Raw genomic sequence first — 20,325 nt, 5'->3', positions numbered from 1 at the left:
CGTGAGATTTAAGAGAAGTGCCAATTCAAAGCTTCAGCTGCTTGGTTTTTCTTTCCACCCTGGGAAACTCAAATGGCACATTATCACCATTTGGAGGTGTCCTGGCTTGCAAAGTAGGCATGTATTCTATTTTGCCATCTGTTGGGGGTTGGGCAGTTTTTCTTATCTCTTTCAAGAACAATGACACTGCCAGGAAGATAATCTCCTGCTAATGGGCTATATGGTGTCCTGGCCTGTAAAATAGGCATGTATTCTTTTTTTGCCATCTGTTGGGGGTTGGGCAGTTTTTCTTATCTCTTTCAAGAACAATGACACTGCCAGGAAGATAATCTCCTGCTGATGGGCTATTGAATTACTCACTGTGGCTGGTAAGATTAGTTACATCATCCCATTGGGAGATGCTCCACCCAGAGGGAGGAGCCAAGCATCCCTGCCACCATAAAACAAGCATTTCTGAGACCACAGACAGCCTTCTTCGCTGGATTTCTCAGAGGAATCAGGAACCAAGGCCCAGCTGCTCCTTTGCCGCGTTTTCAGAAAGGATCTACACCCTTCTGCAGATCGCCGCTCCAGGAGGAGCGGCCACCATCTGGCTGGACTATTATCAACACCCTGACTTCTCAGGGTGTCAGGTTTTTCTCACTCTGCCAGTGTTTTTTTTGCTTGTGTTAAATTACATTGTTATTTAGTTGTTTTTTTTTTTTCCTTCCTAGTAAAAAAACTGTTATTCCCATTCCCATATCTTTGCCTGAGAGCCCTTTTAATTCTGAAATTGTGATAATTCGGAAGGAGGGGGTTTACCTTTTCCATTTCACAGAAGGCTTTTTGCCTTCCTTCACAGACTCCTGTCTTTTCAAACCAAGACAGGAGGGCTGATGTTATTACAGAAAGTGTTCTGCTGAGCTGGGAACCGCTCAATTCGTAGTTACACTGTCAGGAAATGCATTTTTCCTGCAGTATCCTAATAACCTGTTACTCTGCATCTGTTAGGCTCAAACATTGACCATGATTATTAGGTTCCTGAAAAAAATCTGTTTTGCAGGAAGAAAAAACCCAATCCAACACAGTTGTTAGCTGTAAAACAAGAAACAGGCAAGAAGATATGCCTTTGTTAAAAACAGAGTGACAACTTGTCTCCATAGTGCCGTGTTTAAATAAAATTGAACAAAAACGGTCAGAGAAATTTGTTAAATTAGGAGACATCTACTGGCATGCAGTTAAGCTATAAAGATAGATTTAGAGTATATATATATATAGAGAGAGAGTATATATGTCATTTATCCAGTGCAGAATATCCACAAATGAATGGCAGTGATCCCAACACAGCACACACCCCAGATTTTTACCAGCTATATGGAATAACAGCAGTGCACCTTAGCTCACTGAAAATTATTTGAAGAACTGTATTCTCTCCTGCCTCTCCAAGCACTCTTGCAACTTCATTACCAACATTGAAAAACAATGTGCAATGTCCCCAAAGCTCCACCTAGAAGGATTCAGTAAACCAGACTCCCAGCTGAGACTGAAGAGGAAATGTCCTGTGCCTCAGTTGTTTTTTAGCCCAAAACATGACAAATGCTGAGGATGTATCTTGTATTTTTACCTCCTTTTCTTCAGAAGAGAGAGGGGGTAGACATAAGGGATATGGAAAACAATCAAGATCATCTCTCCTGCAATCAAAAGATTTTGTCCTTAACTGAAAAACATTGTTCCTCTTCTCTTAGATTCTCCTCTTCTAATCTATGACACCTCTACATAACATTTGCAGTATTCTGGGTTTTTTTAATATTTTTAATACACTTTTCTTTCATCCTTAGCTGAATGCTTGCTCTTTTTACTTTAGGGCTGGAAGAGCCAGTTGAAGAAACAACTAAAATGAGCCTCTGTTGAAATCAGATAATTACATCAACTTACGTAAAATTCAGCTTGCATTTCTTGATTAAAGGATAAACCACAGAATTTACAACTGGGACCATTACAACAATCAGGATTGGATTCACAATCTGGGGAAGATGAACATGAGAGAACAGTTAAGTATTTCTCAAAGTGCTTTTTATAAGTAAGGGCAATATGTATACAATCTTTCAGAGGCACTTGAAATTGGCAGATAGAAAATTAACGTACCTGCATTTGGTCTGGTTGAATTTGAAAACCCTGGTGAAGAAAAATAGAAATATTTTTTTAATATTATGACAACAATAACATGGGTCTGAAAAGTGTTAATTAAAGAAAAAATTATATAAAAAGTAACCTACAAAATCCCCATTCATTGCTGTGGCTTGCAGTGTCCATCTTGACCCCTTTAAAAAGAGAAGAAAAAATTAGGTGTCACAGTAAATCAGTGTTCTAAAGTTCCTTTTGAATTTTTTTTTCTAAGTCAAGTATTGGAAAAGACATGCAATACAAGAAAAAGTAAAGCTAGCTTGCTATGGGAGTATTCTCACTCTGCAATGCAAACCTTTGAACAAAGTGAGCCTCATGGCCCATTCCACTCCACTGACTTGTTTTGTGAAACACAGCAAAAAATAACTTAGTGCAGAAATCAGCTGGAGAGAGGGAAGGACCATCCTGTGTAGGGCACTGCCGTGTGCTGGGCACAGGAGCCACCCCGGGCCCATTTGCCACCAGCCTGAGGCCCAGCAGCCCGCACATCCCATACACCCATCCTTCCTTCCCACAGCCCAGAGCCAGAGGACAAGCCAGGGCCTGAGCTGCCTGGAGCCCTCTGCCCCAGAAATCTGCCTGTGGCTGGGACAAGCAGGTCAGACTTCAGGCCTGAGCCCAGGATGAGACAAGAACGCTACTACTGCATCTGTGACAAGATCCCTCAACCACCCACGACACAGTACTGCCCGAGATATTACCCATGGAATGAGTCCTGAGCTCTGAATTTCCTAGCAGAAATTCACAGCTCCAATTGCAACAGGTCACACTGGCAGCTACAGCTCACAGGCACTGGACTGAAGCTGTAGGATATGGGGAGTCTGGACTAAACTTCCTCCCATCTGACTTGGATAAGGCTTTCACCCCCAGTTCTCTCAAGCATCTTCCTAAATTCATACTTCAGTACTTAACTATGAATGATGCTTTTGTGAGTCTTGAACACCCAGTCCACCAAGTAAATGGGAATTAGAGGCTTATATTTCTGCTTGAAGGTGTAAGGTATTTATAACAGGGTATGAGTGATTGAGCAAACTGGCATCCAGATCATTTAAACCCTGGTTCTCCAGCTCATTTACACAAGGACCCTAAATTTCACCTGACAACTGACAATTGAAGAAACAATTAGTGTTATTCTTAGCAATTAGCACTAAGAAAACTTTAAATTATTGTTTTGTCCCTTGAGTCCCAGGCTGATACAAGATCTGGAGAGGCCTTGGTCACTGAATCTGGCCTAGGTATACTCAGATAAACCAAGATTGCCCCTGGCTGCAGATCATCTTGTACTGACATGACTCAGTGACTACCCCTTTGCAATAAAACAGGGATAAAGAATTTGTTTTTCCATACTCCATAGAGACTGACATGGTACAGCTCTACTTACCAAGCCAAACCATTTCTGCTTACCTGCTGGTCAAAAACTGCCCAGAACATGGGGAGAGGGATGTAAAGGAAAAGCACCCTCAACACCATCTTTATCTGAGCAATCAGTCGTTTCTGCAGAAAATAAAAATTACACAAGAGGAATTGGTTCAAAAAAGAAAGGAAAAAAAAAAAAAGACAGTTTCAGACCACTACTTGCATCACAGCAACAGGTAAAGACTCATCATGTAATGTTTACCCACACATTCAACTTTGCGTGTTGTGGCTATCTCTGATGATTTCTGCTAAAACAGTACAAAGTCTGTTTGTGTGGGTGGGAAGGGCTGCTGGTTAAAGGTGACTGATACCACAGAGACTTGGGCTTTTACATGTACACTGATGGCAGCATGAGATTCAGCTCTTTGTGAAGTGGGCATTTGAGCAATAGGCAACTGAGGAATTTCACATACAAACAAAGCATACAGGCAAAGGAAAAAAAAGGTGACAGGCAAAGGTTTGTGCTGCCATTGGCAATAGGGCAGAGAGGACAGTAGGCAAGGGACAAGTTGGGAACTATGGGATACAAGGCTTTGAGAATCATGATAAGAAATTGTACTGAGTGTGGAGGGGATGCAGTGTTTACCCACTTAAATTGAAATTCCAAAGCATAATTCTGATGTTTCATACCAAGACAAGTAATATGGCTCTGTGCATTAATCCTGACAGGCAGCATCATTTCCCTCTTCCCCTCTGCAGCCATGAGATACAGGAAAAAGAGAAGGAAAGATAATGCTTGCTATTTTCCTAACCAAAAAACTTAAATGTCTGTATTTTTTTGGCAAGAGAAAGTATTTTTTTGTCTCCCTTGAATTTCCCTGGACAACCCATGATTATACAGAGCATTCAGTAACACAGCTCTACTTTCTCCCACAGGAGCTGAAGAGATAACCCACAATGCCAGGTCAGCTACTGAATGATGGAGAGGCCCAAAACTATTTGCCCAGCGCATGAGGCAATGGATCAGAGCAGACAGAGAGAAGCTGAGGGTCAGCAGATGTCACAGCTCAGGAGGCTCTCCCAGTACTTACATCATACTTCTCACTTGCCCAGTCCAGCCAGTGCTCTCTCTTGGGGTGTCCCCTGCTTCGATGACGAAACTTGTTTCTGATGGCAAACTGAGGAGAGACAGAATTATGTTTAATGGTGCTACAAATATTTAAAACTACAAACTAGTTTGTCATTAGAGATGATGCTCCTGGCTTCTTGTGTTTAGAGGGTGCTAAACTTCTGTTACCTGCTCCAATCATCATGGGGAATGTTGTTTTGAAGGCCTCACACTGCCTAACCAGCAGAATGTGCACTTGGGGTTAGGTGGACCAAACAGCTCAGAGCAGTCCCTCTCAGTGTGGGTTGCTGTGAGGAGCTGGAAGATCTGCCTTCTTCAGACTTATATACAGCAGTAAATAGAGTAGTGTCATATGCACAGGTTTTCAGAACTGAATGGCTGTAGGAGAGAAGCTCCTATGACAAGGTCCATCTTGTAGGTATGTCTCACACCTTGACATTGAATATACACAAATATGGTCCCAAAGAACTCCTAAGATTTTCTGCATGGAATAACACAGCTAAGCTGGGCCTTAAGAGCAGCACTACGCAATGGCCAAAGTCACCTACAGAGATTTGGCTTTGACAGTTCTTACAAGATAGTAACAGGCTGAGCTGTATAAAGCTCGCAGATCTGTAGGGGTGTGCTTATTTGGCTCGGCCTGACTTTTAACAGTGGAGGGAGAGCCACAGCTTCCACCATGTCTGACAGAGCCAATCTCTGATAGCTTTGAAGATGGACACACTGCTGACCCAATTTGAGAGGTTGGTAATGCCTCTGTGATGACATATTTAAGAAGAAAGAACAGGGCACATGCAGTTTTTTCCCCAAAAGTGGGGAAGCACCACATTGGCACTGCCCACAACAATACACAGGCTTGGTGTGGACTAACTGCCCCTAACTAACTGCACTGCAAGTGAAAAGAGCAGGGGCAGTGGAGCAGCTTCTCCTTCCCCACATGAAGAGAGACATTAAATTGCATCAGCACCACTGCAGCTACCAATACATGCACAATGGTGGTGGGACCACCCAGCCGACAGCAGAAGCATGACAAGCGATTCCCAGACGCGGAACCTAGATAAGATCAACTTCTCTGTGCTGCAGGATCCTGCAACAATCTTTGAATCACTGCAACTTGTTGACATTGGTACCTGTAAGCAACAGTTTTTCTTTTAGTCAGAGAAGAGAAGGAAGTGAGGACATGAGGCAGAACAACATGGTGGCACCAGAGTCAGTGGAGAAGAAAGAGGGAGGAGGAAGTGCTTCAAGCATCGGAGCTGAGGACTGTGGTAAAACAAACTGTCCCCTTGTAATGCATGAAGTCTACGGCAGGTGCCGAGATCCACTCTCAGCTTGGGGAAGTGGGGAAAGTGCTTACACAGGAGCAGGTGAATGTTAGAGAAAGCTGTGGTGTAGTGGGAGATCGGAACGGAGAGAGAGGGGGCCCCCACTCCCAGAGATAGAAAGAGCCCTTCTTTCTAAACTAGAACAGCCTATCGTTAAAAAGCTGCACCCTGTGGACAAATGACCCATGACAGAACAATTGTGGTATGACTGTTTGCCTGTGGGAGGGACCCCATGATACAGCAGAAAAAAGACTTCTCTCTCTGAGCAAACAGAAATTATTAACTCAAGAAAGAAATTATGATCTCAAATGATGAACTGACGAAGATCTCCACTACCTGTTTTTCTGCACTGTGATTGAGAAAGAGGGAGGAGCTGGGAGGGGGGAAAGGTTTTAAAAGCTTATTTTTGCTTCTCATTGTCCTCTGTCTCTGTTGATAGTAAATTTATTTTATGTCTTTATATTTGAACCTATTTTGCCCTTGGAGTGTTTTTTTTTCCCCAGTCCTTGTCTCAGCTCACGAGACCTCCTTTGATCTTTTCCCACTTCTTTGCCCAGCTTTAGCAAAAAAAGCTAAGCAAACTACTTGCATGGGTGCCTGGCATTTGGCCAATGTCAAATCACAACAATGGAAAATGAAGCAACTCATACATGAATAAATGTGATCTCAAAGTAGGGGCTCTGCAAAGTTGGGACATGTGGTGCTATTCATGTAGATTTCACTCCTTTCCTTGCAGGATCACACTGATGTGCAACCCCCAGAATTTCCTTAACACAGTGGGGATCAAACAACTTCTGCATCGCAAATAATATTCTTTTAATAAGTAATAAGTTCTTGCTGAGAAGATGCACTAGTAGCTCTGCTCTTGACTCAGCTCAAGGCATGTTTACCTCTTTCTGCATAAAGGGGCACAAATGTGGAAGGAATGACTCCCAAAAGTTGGGATATATTTTTACATAACACTGACACCTTATTTTGTTTTCTATGTGTATAAATCCACATATAAATCAAGATACAGAGAAAAAGACACCCTAAATGTGGAGGTGCCAGTAAGAAGCCTTCTGTGATAAAGCAAAAAACTTCAGAAACTTTCCTCATATTAAGACAGATTTCTGATTTAGGCACATATACAGAACAGCTTTGGGAATGGCTGCCAGGGGTTTGGGGAATGTAAGCAGTACTTACTCTAACACATTTGAAAACTTCAAGCATTACGTTTCCTTGTGGTTTAACTTTCTTGTACATTTTGCTTCCAATTACGAACACAACTACAATATGCAAACAGAAAAGCAACTCAGGATTAAATTAAAATAGTGGCAAATAATTTGGTATGGAAACTGCAAGTCAAGGAGGTAATCAGGGTGGGAATAAGCCTCCCAAGAAGCAATGCAATTGCCTGTTCACATGCTATGATACAGTAAGACAAATCAAATTAATACCAGCAGATTGCTTCTATTCAAGACAAAAAAATAAATCTGGCAACTCTTACAGTAAGTGCTCAGTGGGAGGTTTGCTCAACTGAGGGATGGTCAAAACAAGGGCATTTAGGACCTTGACTCTGGCCTTGCTGTAGGGGCTCCTTTTCAGGAGCTCACAATGCTGCAGCTCACATCATGCAGGGACACACAAGGCTCTGCCTGAGCTGCAGGACTGGCCAAGGTGTCCTCTGCTCCCAGGCACGTTGCTCAGCCTCATCATCCCACATGCAGGGCAGGACACAGGCAAACCCCCACAGCCTGGGCTGGGTTCACGGGCAAGGCAAGGTCACTGCAAGGCAGGTGGGCTCCCAGTCAGGACCATGAAGGACAAGGGGCACAAGGGATGCTGCAGTATATAATGGCACCCCCAGTTACTTGGTCAGCAGTAAGGCTCAGAGGGTAAAAATGCAGGTGTTTGAGAAGTACTGACATATCAAATACAGGATTTCTCCAGCTCAGAGACAATTGCCTCACACAGTTTATAATCCTGGACTAGAGATAATGTCCAAAACACACATTTTTTGAGAGTTCTCACCCTGTATTCAAAAGATCAATTTGTACACACCAGTAATCCAAGAAACATAGCCAGTAGTTTACATAACGTACAGAATTCAAGGATATATTCGTGCCTCAGCCCAACCCCATCCAACTCTCCTGGCAAATCAGACTCTTCTATGAAAGTGAGTACTTCAGATTAATCCCACCCAGGAAAAAAAATTAAGTCAAAAATAGCAGAAATTATCAGGTACTGGTAGTGGTCAATACCAGTGGATTTCTATCACACTTTCATTATTCTGAGATTGTTATAATCTAATTACCAAGGCAACAGGACAGCAAGAGGATCACCTACCCAAGGCAACAGCCATGAGGATAGCAGGAACTCCAAAAGCGAGCGGGTAACATTCCTGTTTGCTATGAATGCCACACTGTGAAGCTGAAAAAAAAATAACATCAAATAAAAATCCCAGTCAGCACTGCTGATGTTTTAAATATGGTTTCTGTTCTTTGCATTAACTGAAAACTCACAGGGGAACAGCAAATCCGTCTACTGACATCCTCAGAGGATCAGTATCCAACTTATCTCTCGTTATTGGAAAGGGGATTTATGTGTCACAGAATCATTCGGGTTGGAAGGGACCTCTGGGCATCATCTGGGCCAAGCACCCTGCTCAACTAGGGCTACCTGGAAGCAATTGTCTGGGACTGTGTCCAGATGGCTTTTGAGTATTTCCACGGATGGAGACTCCACAACCTCTCTGGCAGCTTGTGCCAACTGTTGATCACCCTCAGAGTGCAAAAGCATTTCCTGATATTCAGAGGGAACCTCCTGTATTTCAGCTTGTGCCCATTGCCCCTTGACCTGACACTGGGTACCACTGAGGAAAGCCTGTCTCCATCCTCTTCACTTCCCATCAGCTATTTTTATACTTTGACAAAACACCCCCTTTGCCTTCTCTTGTCCAGACCAAACAGCCTAATGCCTCTCAGGATCTCCTCACAGGAAATTTACATCTAGTTTTACACTGAGACATGAAGAATTACACCAGAGGGGTCAAAAGCATGTCCTTAGTGAGAAAGGAACTAGATTACAAAAGTTTTGGGCTAAGTTCATTAACAAAGATTCTAGTGATGTAAGTGTAGCTTGTTGAAATCACAAACAAAATCACAATCACCAGCCCCCTCCCCTCCTTGGCATTAGTCACAGATTTGACTCTTACTGACTTCAGCAGTATAAAATAAAAGACTAAACAAAATCATTACATTCTCCACTATACTTCTTCTAAGAGGAAAATTAGAGAGTATGATTTGGAAAAAAATGTTAGCTTGCAGATAATGAATGTCTTGATTTAGTTGTATTAGTCTTCTGGTCAAATCTTTCCAGGCTGAAACAGGTTATCACTTCCCTTGACTCAACTTGTAATTTTTTTCCAAGGAATTTTTCACCCTGTAACAGCAAGGAAGTAATCTACATGCTATGCCTTATGCATCTCTACTTCCTTTTTTGGGAAAGGAGAGAATTTGCTTCAAGCAAACATCCAAAACTCTTCTACAGGGTCTTTTCCAGTCAAGAAATCCCAAGGCCAGAAGTTCAGCCTGGTGCTTTTGGGTTATTACAGAATTCACATGCTGTTTCCTTGCTTTTGAGAAAAGCAGCCTTCTGAAACTGCTGGCAAGTGCATCCATACAGCACCATCTGTGCAAGCTTGCCACAGAAATCCAGATGCATATAGGTTAGCAAATTGCTCGCTTTTGTTTAGGATCATGCTATTCTTCACAAGCAAAAGAGATCACCACTTTCTTATTTAACAATATGAAAAATTATTTACCTTGTCACATGGATTAATATCCTCCTACATGCAGAGATGCTTCTGTACTTAGCATGGGCACATTTCCAGAGGAAAAGGCTCTCTCTCCCCTTCCTTTCCCCCAGGAAGCAATACAATTCTTTCTAGTGTGATAATTTTAAAGGTGTTGCAAGATTTGTATTTCATTTGTATTTTGTTGTGACACATTTGTACTTTAGTGGAATTAAAATATGCATTAGGCATACAAGATGCTAGCTCCAGCATGTCTTTTCAAATCTAGTACTTCTGACCCTAAAGGCAATGAAGATCTTCAACTGGCTTGTTTTTGAGAATACATCATCTCTGAGAAGCTGGATGACACACTGAAGACTATTTGCTAGATAACTCCAGTGTATCAGAGAACAGAACTTTAATTTAAACCAGACTGGACTGCAATCCAACACGCCTTTTCTGGTGTTTAACAATTGTCAACAAACATGTCATCTTACCTCTGATAGTTGGAGTGATTAAAGTAGATAAGAGACTTCCAGCATTAATGGACAAATAAAAGAGAGAGAAGAAGGTACCTCTTTGCTTTTCCTACAGTAAAAAAAGAAAGATGTTTAGAAAGGCTTAGCCACAACCACATTGATGAGCCTCGATCAAAAAACCAGCACCTCTATTTTCAAAGTTCAAGACAAATAATTAACTAGCTCCTTCTTCAGCTCCTCAGGAAAACCCTGCAGTAATGCATCTATCTAAACATGTATATTATTAGAGTACTATAACAGTTATACATTAGAGTATCTGTATAACTGAAAATCTGAAAGACATTGTTACCTGATCATCTTCAAACTGATCTCCACCAAATGCTGACACACATGGTTTGATCCCACCAGTACCCAAGGCAATAAGGATCAAGCCAACAACGGACAAAGCACTGGAACAAAGGAGAAAACAAAAATCTGTGTTAGATCTTACAGCATACATAATAGATTGGTTGAAAGACAGTTGAAATTCAAGTAACATAAACTTAAGTTGTCCCACGTTTCATCCGCCTGGGACAAAAAATGTGTACAAGGCAACTCACATGTTCACTGCGATAGCATCGGGAAAGCCATCTTGGTTGTGATCCGTCAGGTCATTTATGGAGCCCACAGACAGCACTGCCTGCCCAATTGCATAAACAATGGACAGGTAGAGAATGGTCCTGTTGTCAAGAGAGGAGATACATTTTCTTAAATATGTTAACACAGACACAGAGATAATTACACAGCTAATGCAGACTTCTGCTTACTTTAAAGAATCCTGGTAATGAAAAAAACTAACAGATACAATAAGTTATGGACTGAACTTGTCAGAAGCTACTATAAAAATCTGGCCACTTGCCATTGCCACAGTATTTATATTCTTTTTATTATTATTATTCTAGGTAACTTTTAATTAATTAAGGTAGTCTTTAAGGCATGACAACAAATGGATTCTTATAGATATCACTAGGTCACAATATCTTCAGTGGTTGCCTTTTTAATGACCAACACAAGAATGCCATTTTCATATTTTTTATATGCCAAAGATCAAATTTCTCCAACTACTCTCCAACACTAAAATCTGCAATTTGTACTGATTTAAGTATCATTAAACATTCACTATGTTATTTTAGATTTTAGTTTCAGGAGTAAAGAAAAAAGAAAAATCAAAAATCTGCTTCAAACATGGAAATGCCCCTGAAATACTGGTGTGAACAACAACTCTATACCCCTACCTTCTTTGCTGTAAGTGTACCAACATTTTTACACTCAGATATGAATGAGAACTCCACTCATGAAGAGTCCAGGCTGCAGCCTTTCAGCCTGACTACCTTGGCCAGGAGGTGCCTAGGATGATAGTACTGCATAATCACCAGCCCTCCCACCCTGGCTTGGGGGTCCAATCCTCTTTTCTGTAAGCAAAAGCATGTTCCATTTGCACTTTGTTGGACCTGAAGTACAGAGCTGAAGTTTAACCCATGTTCACTTGTGTCCTTGGGTGGGTCTCCGTTCAACAGGCACAGACACAGGGCTCCAGTTTGGAGGAAAAGCAGGAGGAAAACAATGCAATGATGTGAAAATATTGAAAACCCTGTTTTCAGGAGTAGTCCCAAACCAAGTACAAGGCAGGAGAATGCAGGACAATGCTCAAAGACCAAGAATAATCCACCTATTTGACACAGGCAAGAGATCCTCACAGCAAGCGTGGAGCGGTGCCCTGACACAAGAGGGACATTGACCAAGTTCCCCTCACTTTAAAACAAGGTTTCTCGGACTTAAAATTGCCATTGCCTGTAGTGCAGTAAAAAAAAAAAAAAAAAATCTCTGAAGGTGGGCAACATACAGTCTGCTGTTTAGTAGTATTTAATAGACACAGTTGAAGGGGTTGGTTTTTTTAATAGCACTTTCATAAAGTTACTTTATTTACCTAGCAACCTGGGAAAAAAGTCTCCAATTAAAGTAGAGCCTGAGCTGATCAGGAGTGAAACTTCTGAGTTTTATTTGTGAGGCTTATAAACCCACTGCAAGGACTTACTTAATTGGCACTGCATTGATGGTGCACAATTAAAATATTACTGTGGTTTCTGTACTATTTTCCCCAAGAAATTCACATCCAACATTATGCGAGCAGGTCCCATCACATTTCTTGACAGACATTACACCAAGTACATGGACTGTGGAAGGTTGGAGTCACTCCTTTAAGAGTGCTTAACAGTGCCTAGGTTATCTCCTCTTCCTCTTGACATCACAGATTTTTTAAATTTCTCGTTTAAGCCTTCCTTATGACACCTTGCTGCATTTGTGGGTGTTAAAGCCTAATGGTATATCCTAAAGCATGTTTTCTCTTGTTTAAGTCATCCTAACAAGATGTTAGGATGTTAACATCTTGTTAAAGGTCTGGGCCTTTCAGTTGCGGCACTGGCATATCCAAGTACCAAAGGAGAAGACATGCAAGATCTGCAAAGTTTCATCTTGATAAAACATGAAAAAGCCAAAAAAAATTTTAAAAACAAACCACAGCATCTAGACAAGCAAGTGCACAATATATTTAGGTTGCAATCTGTAAGACATCCAGCTAGTTGCAGTGAGTTTGCAGTGCTCAGAGCAGCTGCACAGGGCACACAGGGCTGTGGTCACAGCCCTGGGCTCCCAGGGGCTGTCCCTACAACAGAAGGAGACAGTGCAGCTGACTGCACAGCACATCTCTAATCTCTGGGAGACCTTTGGCAAGTCCACTTACATTATTGGCTCATAACCCTCCATAAAATCTTTACTGTGCTTTTTTCTCAGGCAAAGTAAACACTTTTAGAATCAAAACATCAGGAAAGGAGAGGGAGATAAAGCTGTTGGAAATATCTTGGTTACATTTCAAAGCACTGCACTGGTACTATCCTGACCAACTAGCCTGCAGCTAAAGACACAAAAAACATCATTTAGGGAAAGAATTGCTATTCAGTAAGACCCCTCACTGACCTGTCAATTCTGAAATCACATACTATTTTAAAACTTATTTTAAGGCCCAGTTAACACCAGACAACACAGTAATTCACTATTTCATTGGCCACCTTGCAACAGGTAAAGAGACTGCCTATGTTATTACAGCCTCCAGTATCTATTTTCAAAGCTTGGTGAACACTCTTCTTAGTTTTGCTTACATTTTGTCCAGGTGAGAGCAAAAACATGCAGCATGCTCAGAAAGCATGCTACCACCCTTAACCAACTAGCAGAAATGGAACATTTGTAAATTCACAGTACAGTTTCAAGTCTGAGCTGAATCAATGAAAATCTCAAGCTTTGGTGAAATAAAAACAAACTATCCTGGAGCAGTCAACACCAGCTCTGAAGCTGTTGCTCAGAGCTGCAGTTTTAGGTGATAGTTTAAGTAACACTAGTTTCAGGTGAGCTTTCAAGATCTTTGGCTGCTTTCTGAGGAATCACTCACCTAAACTTTCCCAGCCAAGAGTCCGCAATGATTGCTCCAAGGATTGGCGTCAAGTAACACAGAGCAACAAATGTATGGTAGATGGCAGTGGCAAAGTTGTCTTCCCAGTGTAGGAAACGTGAGAAATACAAAGTGAGCACAGCTGTAGAAAGAACAACAAAACAACAGGTTACAAACCCAAGTCAGCCCTGGGTAATGCTTAGCACAAGGAGACATGGGACGTACCTTTCATGCCATAGTAGGAGAACCGCTCGCAGAACTCATTGATGACGATGAAGAAAATGCTCAAAGGGAAGCCAAAGCAGAGCACCTGGAGGCAAGAGACAATGTGAGCTCAGAGCAGTGCAACCCAGACTAACACACTTCACTGCAACCCACACTCAAGCAAGCTCAACATGGACCCAGTAGGAGTAAGTAGGTACTCAGGGTCTGTACACTGCACAGGCTTCTGTGGGATGACAGTGGTTTACCTGAACCAAGAGTCAGTTTTCACTTTCCTCTCTTGGTCCCAAGAGGTCTGCACACCTCTCATCTGCCCTTTGCAAGAGACCTTTAGCAATGCTGGGAATGACCTGCAAGTCTTCCACTATGTACATTTGAGGTCTCCAGCACCTAACCCTTACAGCAATCTTGACTGGTATCCAAAAATATGCAAAAAGCCAATGTTTCTGGAAAAAACCCAAGGCCAACCAAAAATGCACCAAACTGCTGCAGTACACCAGTTAGAAACTCAGGGCTATTTTTAAGCACCTGTAATTAAAACAAATAAACATTAACACTTTTCATTCAAGGAAATACCTCAGGAAATCTTCTTATCCTTAAAAATACTCTGCTTGATGATGAATCTTTCATTTCTTCAGACCTGATAACAGAACGGACTTTATTTCTAACCTAAATTGGCATGGCTTTGGCTGCCAGGTTCACTGAGCCTTCACCTGCTGCAACAGCCATGTCCATGGTCATCATCATGCAGTTCTTGCCATTGAGACAATGGTTCAAAAGCATACATGAGGTACAAATCTCACATGGTCACTAGGAACTGCAACTTTAATTTCTGATCTCCTACCAGTCTTCATGGAGCGGATGAATATATGATATAATTTTTATTAAAAATAGCGGGGATGCCATTTACACATAATCCTACCTTTTAATCTTTTTTTTTTTTTTTGTATCAAAGAATCAGATTTTAAAGACATTTCAGAACATTCCAGAGGCAAAACAGTTCTTCTCCATGCTCCACTTTAATTAAAAATGGCACTGTTTGGATTGTGAAGGTTTAGGAATTCAACTAATCTTTATTTTGTGTGAAATAGGAAGAAGTTAACTTTGCAGATCAAAAGGAAAAAAACCTGAGACAGGGAAATCATGCCTGACACAAGTAAATTGCAAGCCACTGTCTCCAGCAAAGTCTCAACAAACAACACAACACTTGGAGACTTGCAGGCTTGGAGACAACAAGCTTTTTTTTTTAATCCTGCAAAAGAAATGAAAATAAGAGAGTGGCAGGAGCATTGTTGTCTGATCTGACTCAGTTGTGAGGATGCCTGAGCAGCATGCACAGCGTTGACCTTCATTGTTTGCAGAACCACATAGATGCTGCATATCTTACCCATGATAAGCAGGCCTCACAGCAAGAACCCAAACTCAGCTGAGGGCAAGTGCCAGGTGGGACTCCTCTAGCTTTAAAGAACAAAAATTTTGAGCCCTAAATATAAATTTGTCACTCTTGATTTATCACATCCTCCATGGGCAGAAAGAGGTGTCTCCAAAGGAAGATTATTCACATGTATCCCAAAATTAGATAAAATTCACTTGAGCTTGCCCATTTCCTTCAGCTGAAGGCAGCAGGAGGCTTGGACAACTACACCCACCTTGGACACAGGTGTTGGTGGGCTGGAATTCACACAGAAGAATGCCTTATGCCCCATCCACAAAGCATTCCCCTAAGCCATGCAAATGGTCACGGGATGGAGAGTCACACACTGAAGTTCTGGTTCAGCACACGTTAAGTTGGTGACTGAAACAGTAATCCTGGCTGCATGACTTTTAATTGGGAATAGCCCAGGTGGAGAGGAGGGAATGTCTGTTCCTGAAGCAGAACAAAGACCTCCCATGCCTTTTCTTGCCTACAGAGGAAAAGAAAGACAGAGCAGTCCTGGCCCAGGAACTGGTGGGACCTATCTCCACCTGCATTTCACAAAAACTCACTAAAATCTTCTGACCACTTGGGGTTCTCACAAACCTCTCCAATGTTTGCACATCACCCAACGCAAGACCTTATTCTTTAGGAGGGGGTTACATGCTGGTCTGGGGAGGTCACAATCCAGCAAGGCTAGAATTTTCATTCAAGCCACCACTGCATCTGTGCCTGGTGGAGCTGTCCTGCATTCTCAAGCTGGCACAGCAGCCACTGGTGTGTTTTTAGTGGCTGCCCCCAAACTGGAGGGGGTCTGCATGTCACAGCTGCATGGACAGGGGTATGCAAAAGAAACCTTCTGGGTCTTTCCCAGGTGACCTAGGCCTTCTGTTTTTCCAAGTTGCTACAAGAAAAAGAGACAATACAATTTATCCTTGCTAATATATGATGTCTACTTTTCCTTGTTTTGCACTGTACTGTCCTCTGTTACAGTATTCATGTGCCCATACACACATCTATCAAAACCTTTTCTATTTTTACCCTCATTGGTCAGGAAGCACCAAATCCACCACCAAAAAGGTAACCTGAAGGTTATGTTTTATAATCCCCTGCATAACCTCGTCCTGCCCCGGGGATGCCACCACCCTACTGCAGCTTTGACTTGGGCTGCTGAGGAAAAGTCTGTGGGGAAAAACCTTGCAAGATAAGAAATACAAAGGCAGAGTTAGGGTTCCTGAGACACATGTCATTAGCAGTTCAAAGATTCAAGAGCAGGTGCAGTTCAAAGATTCAACACAGCTGCAAGAAGCATGGGCTCCAGGGACCAATCTCCTCCCTACCAACATCTGCTCAGTCAGCAAAGGCTCTTCAAACATTTTATCAGGGTGTTGAGCAAATTAATGCTTAGCTAGAATTTAATAAGTTACTAGGCTGCTTTTGCACACTTGCCAGTAAGTCTTTACTGTATGTATTAAATGTATTGTTATAGGGTTATTTTTCTTTTGGGCACTGGTAACATTACCAAAACAATGTAACCCAAAGAGAATCAGTAGAGCAACTTTTGATGAGGGAAAATAATACTTACCGACTTGCCAGTAGTTTTACCACCTGTGGAGGGAAAAAAACAAAATACAAGTTAATAGCAACTAAAAGGTAATACTCCCTTAAAAACCTATTGAAGATTCAAAAAAGGTTCAACTCTAAATACATATTTAAATATAAACACAGTACTGGTCAGGGTGAGTAAATTTTCAGTTTAGTAAAGGGAGACTTCATAGTTATTAGGCAAAGCTTCACTCAACAGCCTTTGGTTTGTTAGAGTGTGCATAAACTCCCAGGAGAAGCTCAAAAGGACTGATGAGGAAAAGCATCCCATGGTTGCTCACCACACATCAGTCAAGGGGGTGGTAAACCAGCCACCCACAGATGATGAGTCCTGCAACAACTCACTCTTGGGGATGTTACCTTAAAGGCAAGTCAAGATTAAAGAAGAGGCTCGAGATGCCCTGCCAGGGATGGGTCAAGTCCCAGAAAGGGACTTACAGAGGACTGAATATAAAGCCCAACTGAGTGATCCAATTCAGCAGGCATTCTCATAACCTGAACCTTTAACCTGGGAAGACCTGAAAGAGCAGAGGGGTCCCACTGAGAGCAGCAAGAGCAGACAGGTGCTTGCAGCCCTGAAGTCACTTCCAGCTGCTCTTGGCAGGTCCTCTACCCCTGGCAGCACTCCAAGTAGAGCCCTGCAGGGCTTCCCCAGCTCAGCAGACAGGCTTGGAGGCTGAGCTTTCACTGTGTCAGATAAAGGCCCCGTGCCCATACAGTGGATGCCAACATTTTACATAAAACCACATGAGCAAGCTCATTATCATTAAGATAAGACCAAGTACAAGATGTGAACGTTGAAATCCCTGCTTGTAAATCAAGTCAGGCCATAATACATCTATAAGGCCATAATACATTAAAAAGTATGCTTGTGAAAATCATTATTTAGTCCATAGTCCACAATAGATGAAAACAGCTGACAGCAACACTATAGCGTTTGATACAATATTAAATCAATTAAATCTTTAGAAATCACTGAAACAGATTATTCCAATTCTTTTCTTCACTGCTGTGGACAAGTACTTTCACAACAGAGACAGTAGTACTATGTAGATGATTCAAGAATATATTTTCCTAGAGAGCAAGCAACATTCTGAAAGTGCTAACACACTCAGTTCAGAGCACATGCAGGTACACGAGTTATTGAAGTTGTTGGCAATGTCCCTTCCACAACCCACCAGAGAGGATAAATTCAAGGACACCAAGGTGTCACCAATAGCCCATGTCCCTATCAGCTCCTCGGTTATTTCCACTTGTTGGCCTTCCCAGCACATGTGCATTACACTGCCAGTTTTTTTAACATGCACAGAGAAAAACAGATTGGGCAACTCACTTCCGCCTCTAAGCTAAGCCTTGGGCAAAAAAAAATTAGGATTGGGTGGTTTGTTGGGTTTGAGGTCTTTTCTGCTTTCCTGATGGCAAAAGTATCACCTCTGCAAGAAACCTTACCCACAAGACATCACAGAGGCGATTTTTTTCAGACAACATTGTCTGACTTCAATGTTTAAGAAACACAATTATTTCTAAACATTTTTACTTCAGCCCTCTATTCTCATTTTGCAGAGAGGGTTAGGGAAACTCCAGATAGAATTAAAGCCAACCTTTCAACACAGGCACCTAAACTGAGGACTCCACTGTCAGGCAGCTTCAGGGTCTGACCTACAAAGCACAGAGCACCCACCATCTTGCATCATTTTCAGTAATAAATCTGAAGTTTGCTAGTGGCATGTTGGAGCAGTCCCTCTTTGGGGCAACCTTCAGCCTCTCTTATTGTTTCCCCACAAAGAATGACCCGCAGAACTGCTCATTTTCATAACACCAAAATACCAAAGAGCTCCACATTTTTCAATATAAAGCTCTAAACAGTTGTGCACTTTGTATTCCCTTAAGACATTTAATATTTTTTAAGACATGGAAAGTTAACAGCCACTCAGTTCTTGGTTGCAGCACCACATCTAAATAATGATCAGTGTGCCATTCTCTCCATCCCAACCTTGCAGGTCAGGTGGGGCAGCCTTATAGCCCCCTCCCACCAGGGTGGTTCCTTCCCTGCACTCACAGAGATGCAGTGGATGCTGCAGCTCTTGCAGCTCACAGTCCGTGACACAAGATGGGAGCACACTGCATTGTTCCATGCAGCCATCACAGCAACTCTGTCCAGATGAAATGCTTCTGTCCATGGCCACCGTAAATCTGCACGCACCATGCTGTCACCCAGGATGTTTCTGGCTCCAGAGCAAGCCTACAGTCCTAACACCTGACTTGGGGCACAGACAAGCCTATTGCCTCTGCTCCCTGTAGCAGCCCTACAGCATCTTCACAAGGTTGCTGCTACCATCAGGACATACCCCTCCAGGAGCCCCTGCTTCACACCTTGCTACTCCAGAAAAACACTCACACAGAAACTATCTAAGCAAATCCATAAAGCCACAAACCTGATATTAAATGGGCAGACACAGCTGCATCCCATTTCTTTCTCTCCAGAGTACTATCTCCATTCTTCTTGTTGTCTGCCCAAGCCAGCACGATCCCTGGCAGCACCATTGACATGTCCTGCCTGCTCATCACTATGGCTGCTTGTCCCCACAACACAGATTTGCTTGCTGAAGATGCAACGGCACTTTCTTAGGTTCATTTTTTTGGGGGGGTGGAGGGTGGGCATTTCAGGCTCCTTTCCTAAGTGAGACATGGTTTCTCCAGCCCCGGAACTGCTTGCTGTGAGAGACACCAATGTACTCAGACACTGCAGGACCAAAAGTCCAGACAAAAGGCAATGGAGAGATACATCACAAAAAAGTTGGATTTGTACCTCTACTACTCAGTGTTCCAGTTTAGACAGGAAAAAAATCTTCAGGATTAATTAGATACATGGGTTCTGCCCTTATATGAATCTTCCAGCTATGTATCTATGTATTTAAAAAGCACTAGGTCAACCCTAGGCAAACACCCTCAATGAAAAAGCATTATATAACATCTGCAAGGAACACCATATTTAACTTGTGCTCAGATCTCAAGCTCCACATGCCTTAGAAGTGTAGTGTAGGAAAGCCTTACCGGCCAGGGGCTCAGCTCTCAGAGCCCACAGAGAGACCGAGGCACCATCTCTCGGCTCTCACTCGGGTTTCAAGGCAGGGTCGTATAAACCAGGATACAGCGTTGGCAGAGGGAGAGTTGCCCCGGAGGAAGAGGGAGAGACCCAAGAGTAGCCGGGGACTTCCTCAGACCGACACCGAGCAGCAGAGACAGCCCTGGGCGGGCGAGACCCTTGGCCACGCCGTCAGCTCGCAGCCCGGCACGATCACCCGGCTCGGGTGGAGCGGCTGGAGGGATGCTCATCCCGGGGCGGCATCCCTGCCGCGGGCCGGGCACCGCCAGC

At 42.7% G+C, this 20,325-nt stretch overlaps 1 protein-coding gene across 7 annotated transcripts in view; it reads right to left on the bottom strand.

Annotated features, from left to right (window-relative positions):
* SLC15A1 (solute carrier family 15 member 1) overlaps positions 1-20,325 on the bottom strand; it is a 43,800-nt gene that overhangs the window by 7,282 nt on the left and 16,193 nt on the right. For 3 of the 7 annotated variants that reach the window (XM_064408391.1, XM_064408396.1, XM_064408397.1), the window contains 13 exons: positions 16,930-16,952; positions 13,934-14,018; positions 13,709-13,850; positions 10,827-10,946; positions 10,577-10,676; positions 10,246-10,336; positions 8,302-8,385; positions 7,159-7,241; positions 4,611-4,697; positions 3,568-3,657; positions 2,256-2,300; positions 2,125-2,154; positions 1,915-2,003 (listed from right to left, as the gene is read on the bottom strand). In XM_064408391.1, coding sequence (XP_064264461.1) covers positions 1,915-2,003; positions 2,125-2,154; positions 2,256-2,300; positions 3,568-3,657; positions 4,611-4,697; positions 7,159-7,241; positions 8,302-8,385; positions 10,246-10,336; positions 10,577-10,676; positions 10,827-10,946; positions 13,709-13,850; positions 13,934-14,018; positions 16,930-16,952 — 1,069 coding nt within the window. Of the gene's footprint in view, positions 1-1,914; positions 2,004-2,124; positions 2,155-2,255; positions 2,301-3,567; positions 3,658-4,610; positions 4,698-7,158; positions 7,242-8,301; positions 8,386-10,245; positions 10,337-10,576; positions 10,677-10,826; positions 10,947-13,708; positions 13,851-13,933; positions 14,019-14,506; positions 14,571-15,579; positions 15,720-16,929; positions 16,953-19,384; positions 19,515-20,325 lie in introns of those variants that run through there. The other 4 variants (XM_064408395.1, XM_064408394.1, XM_064408390.1 and 1 more) reach the window with 3 other exon arrangements.

The sequence above is a fragment of the Passer domesticus genome, chromosome 2 (assembly GCF_036417665.1).
Source record: "Passer domesticus isolate bPasDom1 chromosome 2, bPasDom1.hap1, whole genome shotgun sequence".
NCBI lineage: Eukaryota > Metazoa > Chordata > Aves > Passeriformes > Passeridae > Passer > Passer domesticus.
Note: the sequence above shows the minus strand (reverse complement) of the source record. Positions and strands in the feature narration are given on the sequence as shown.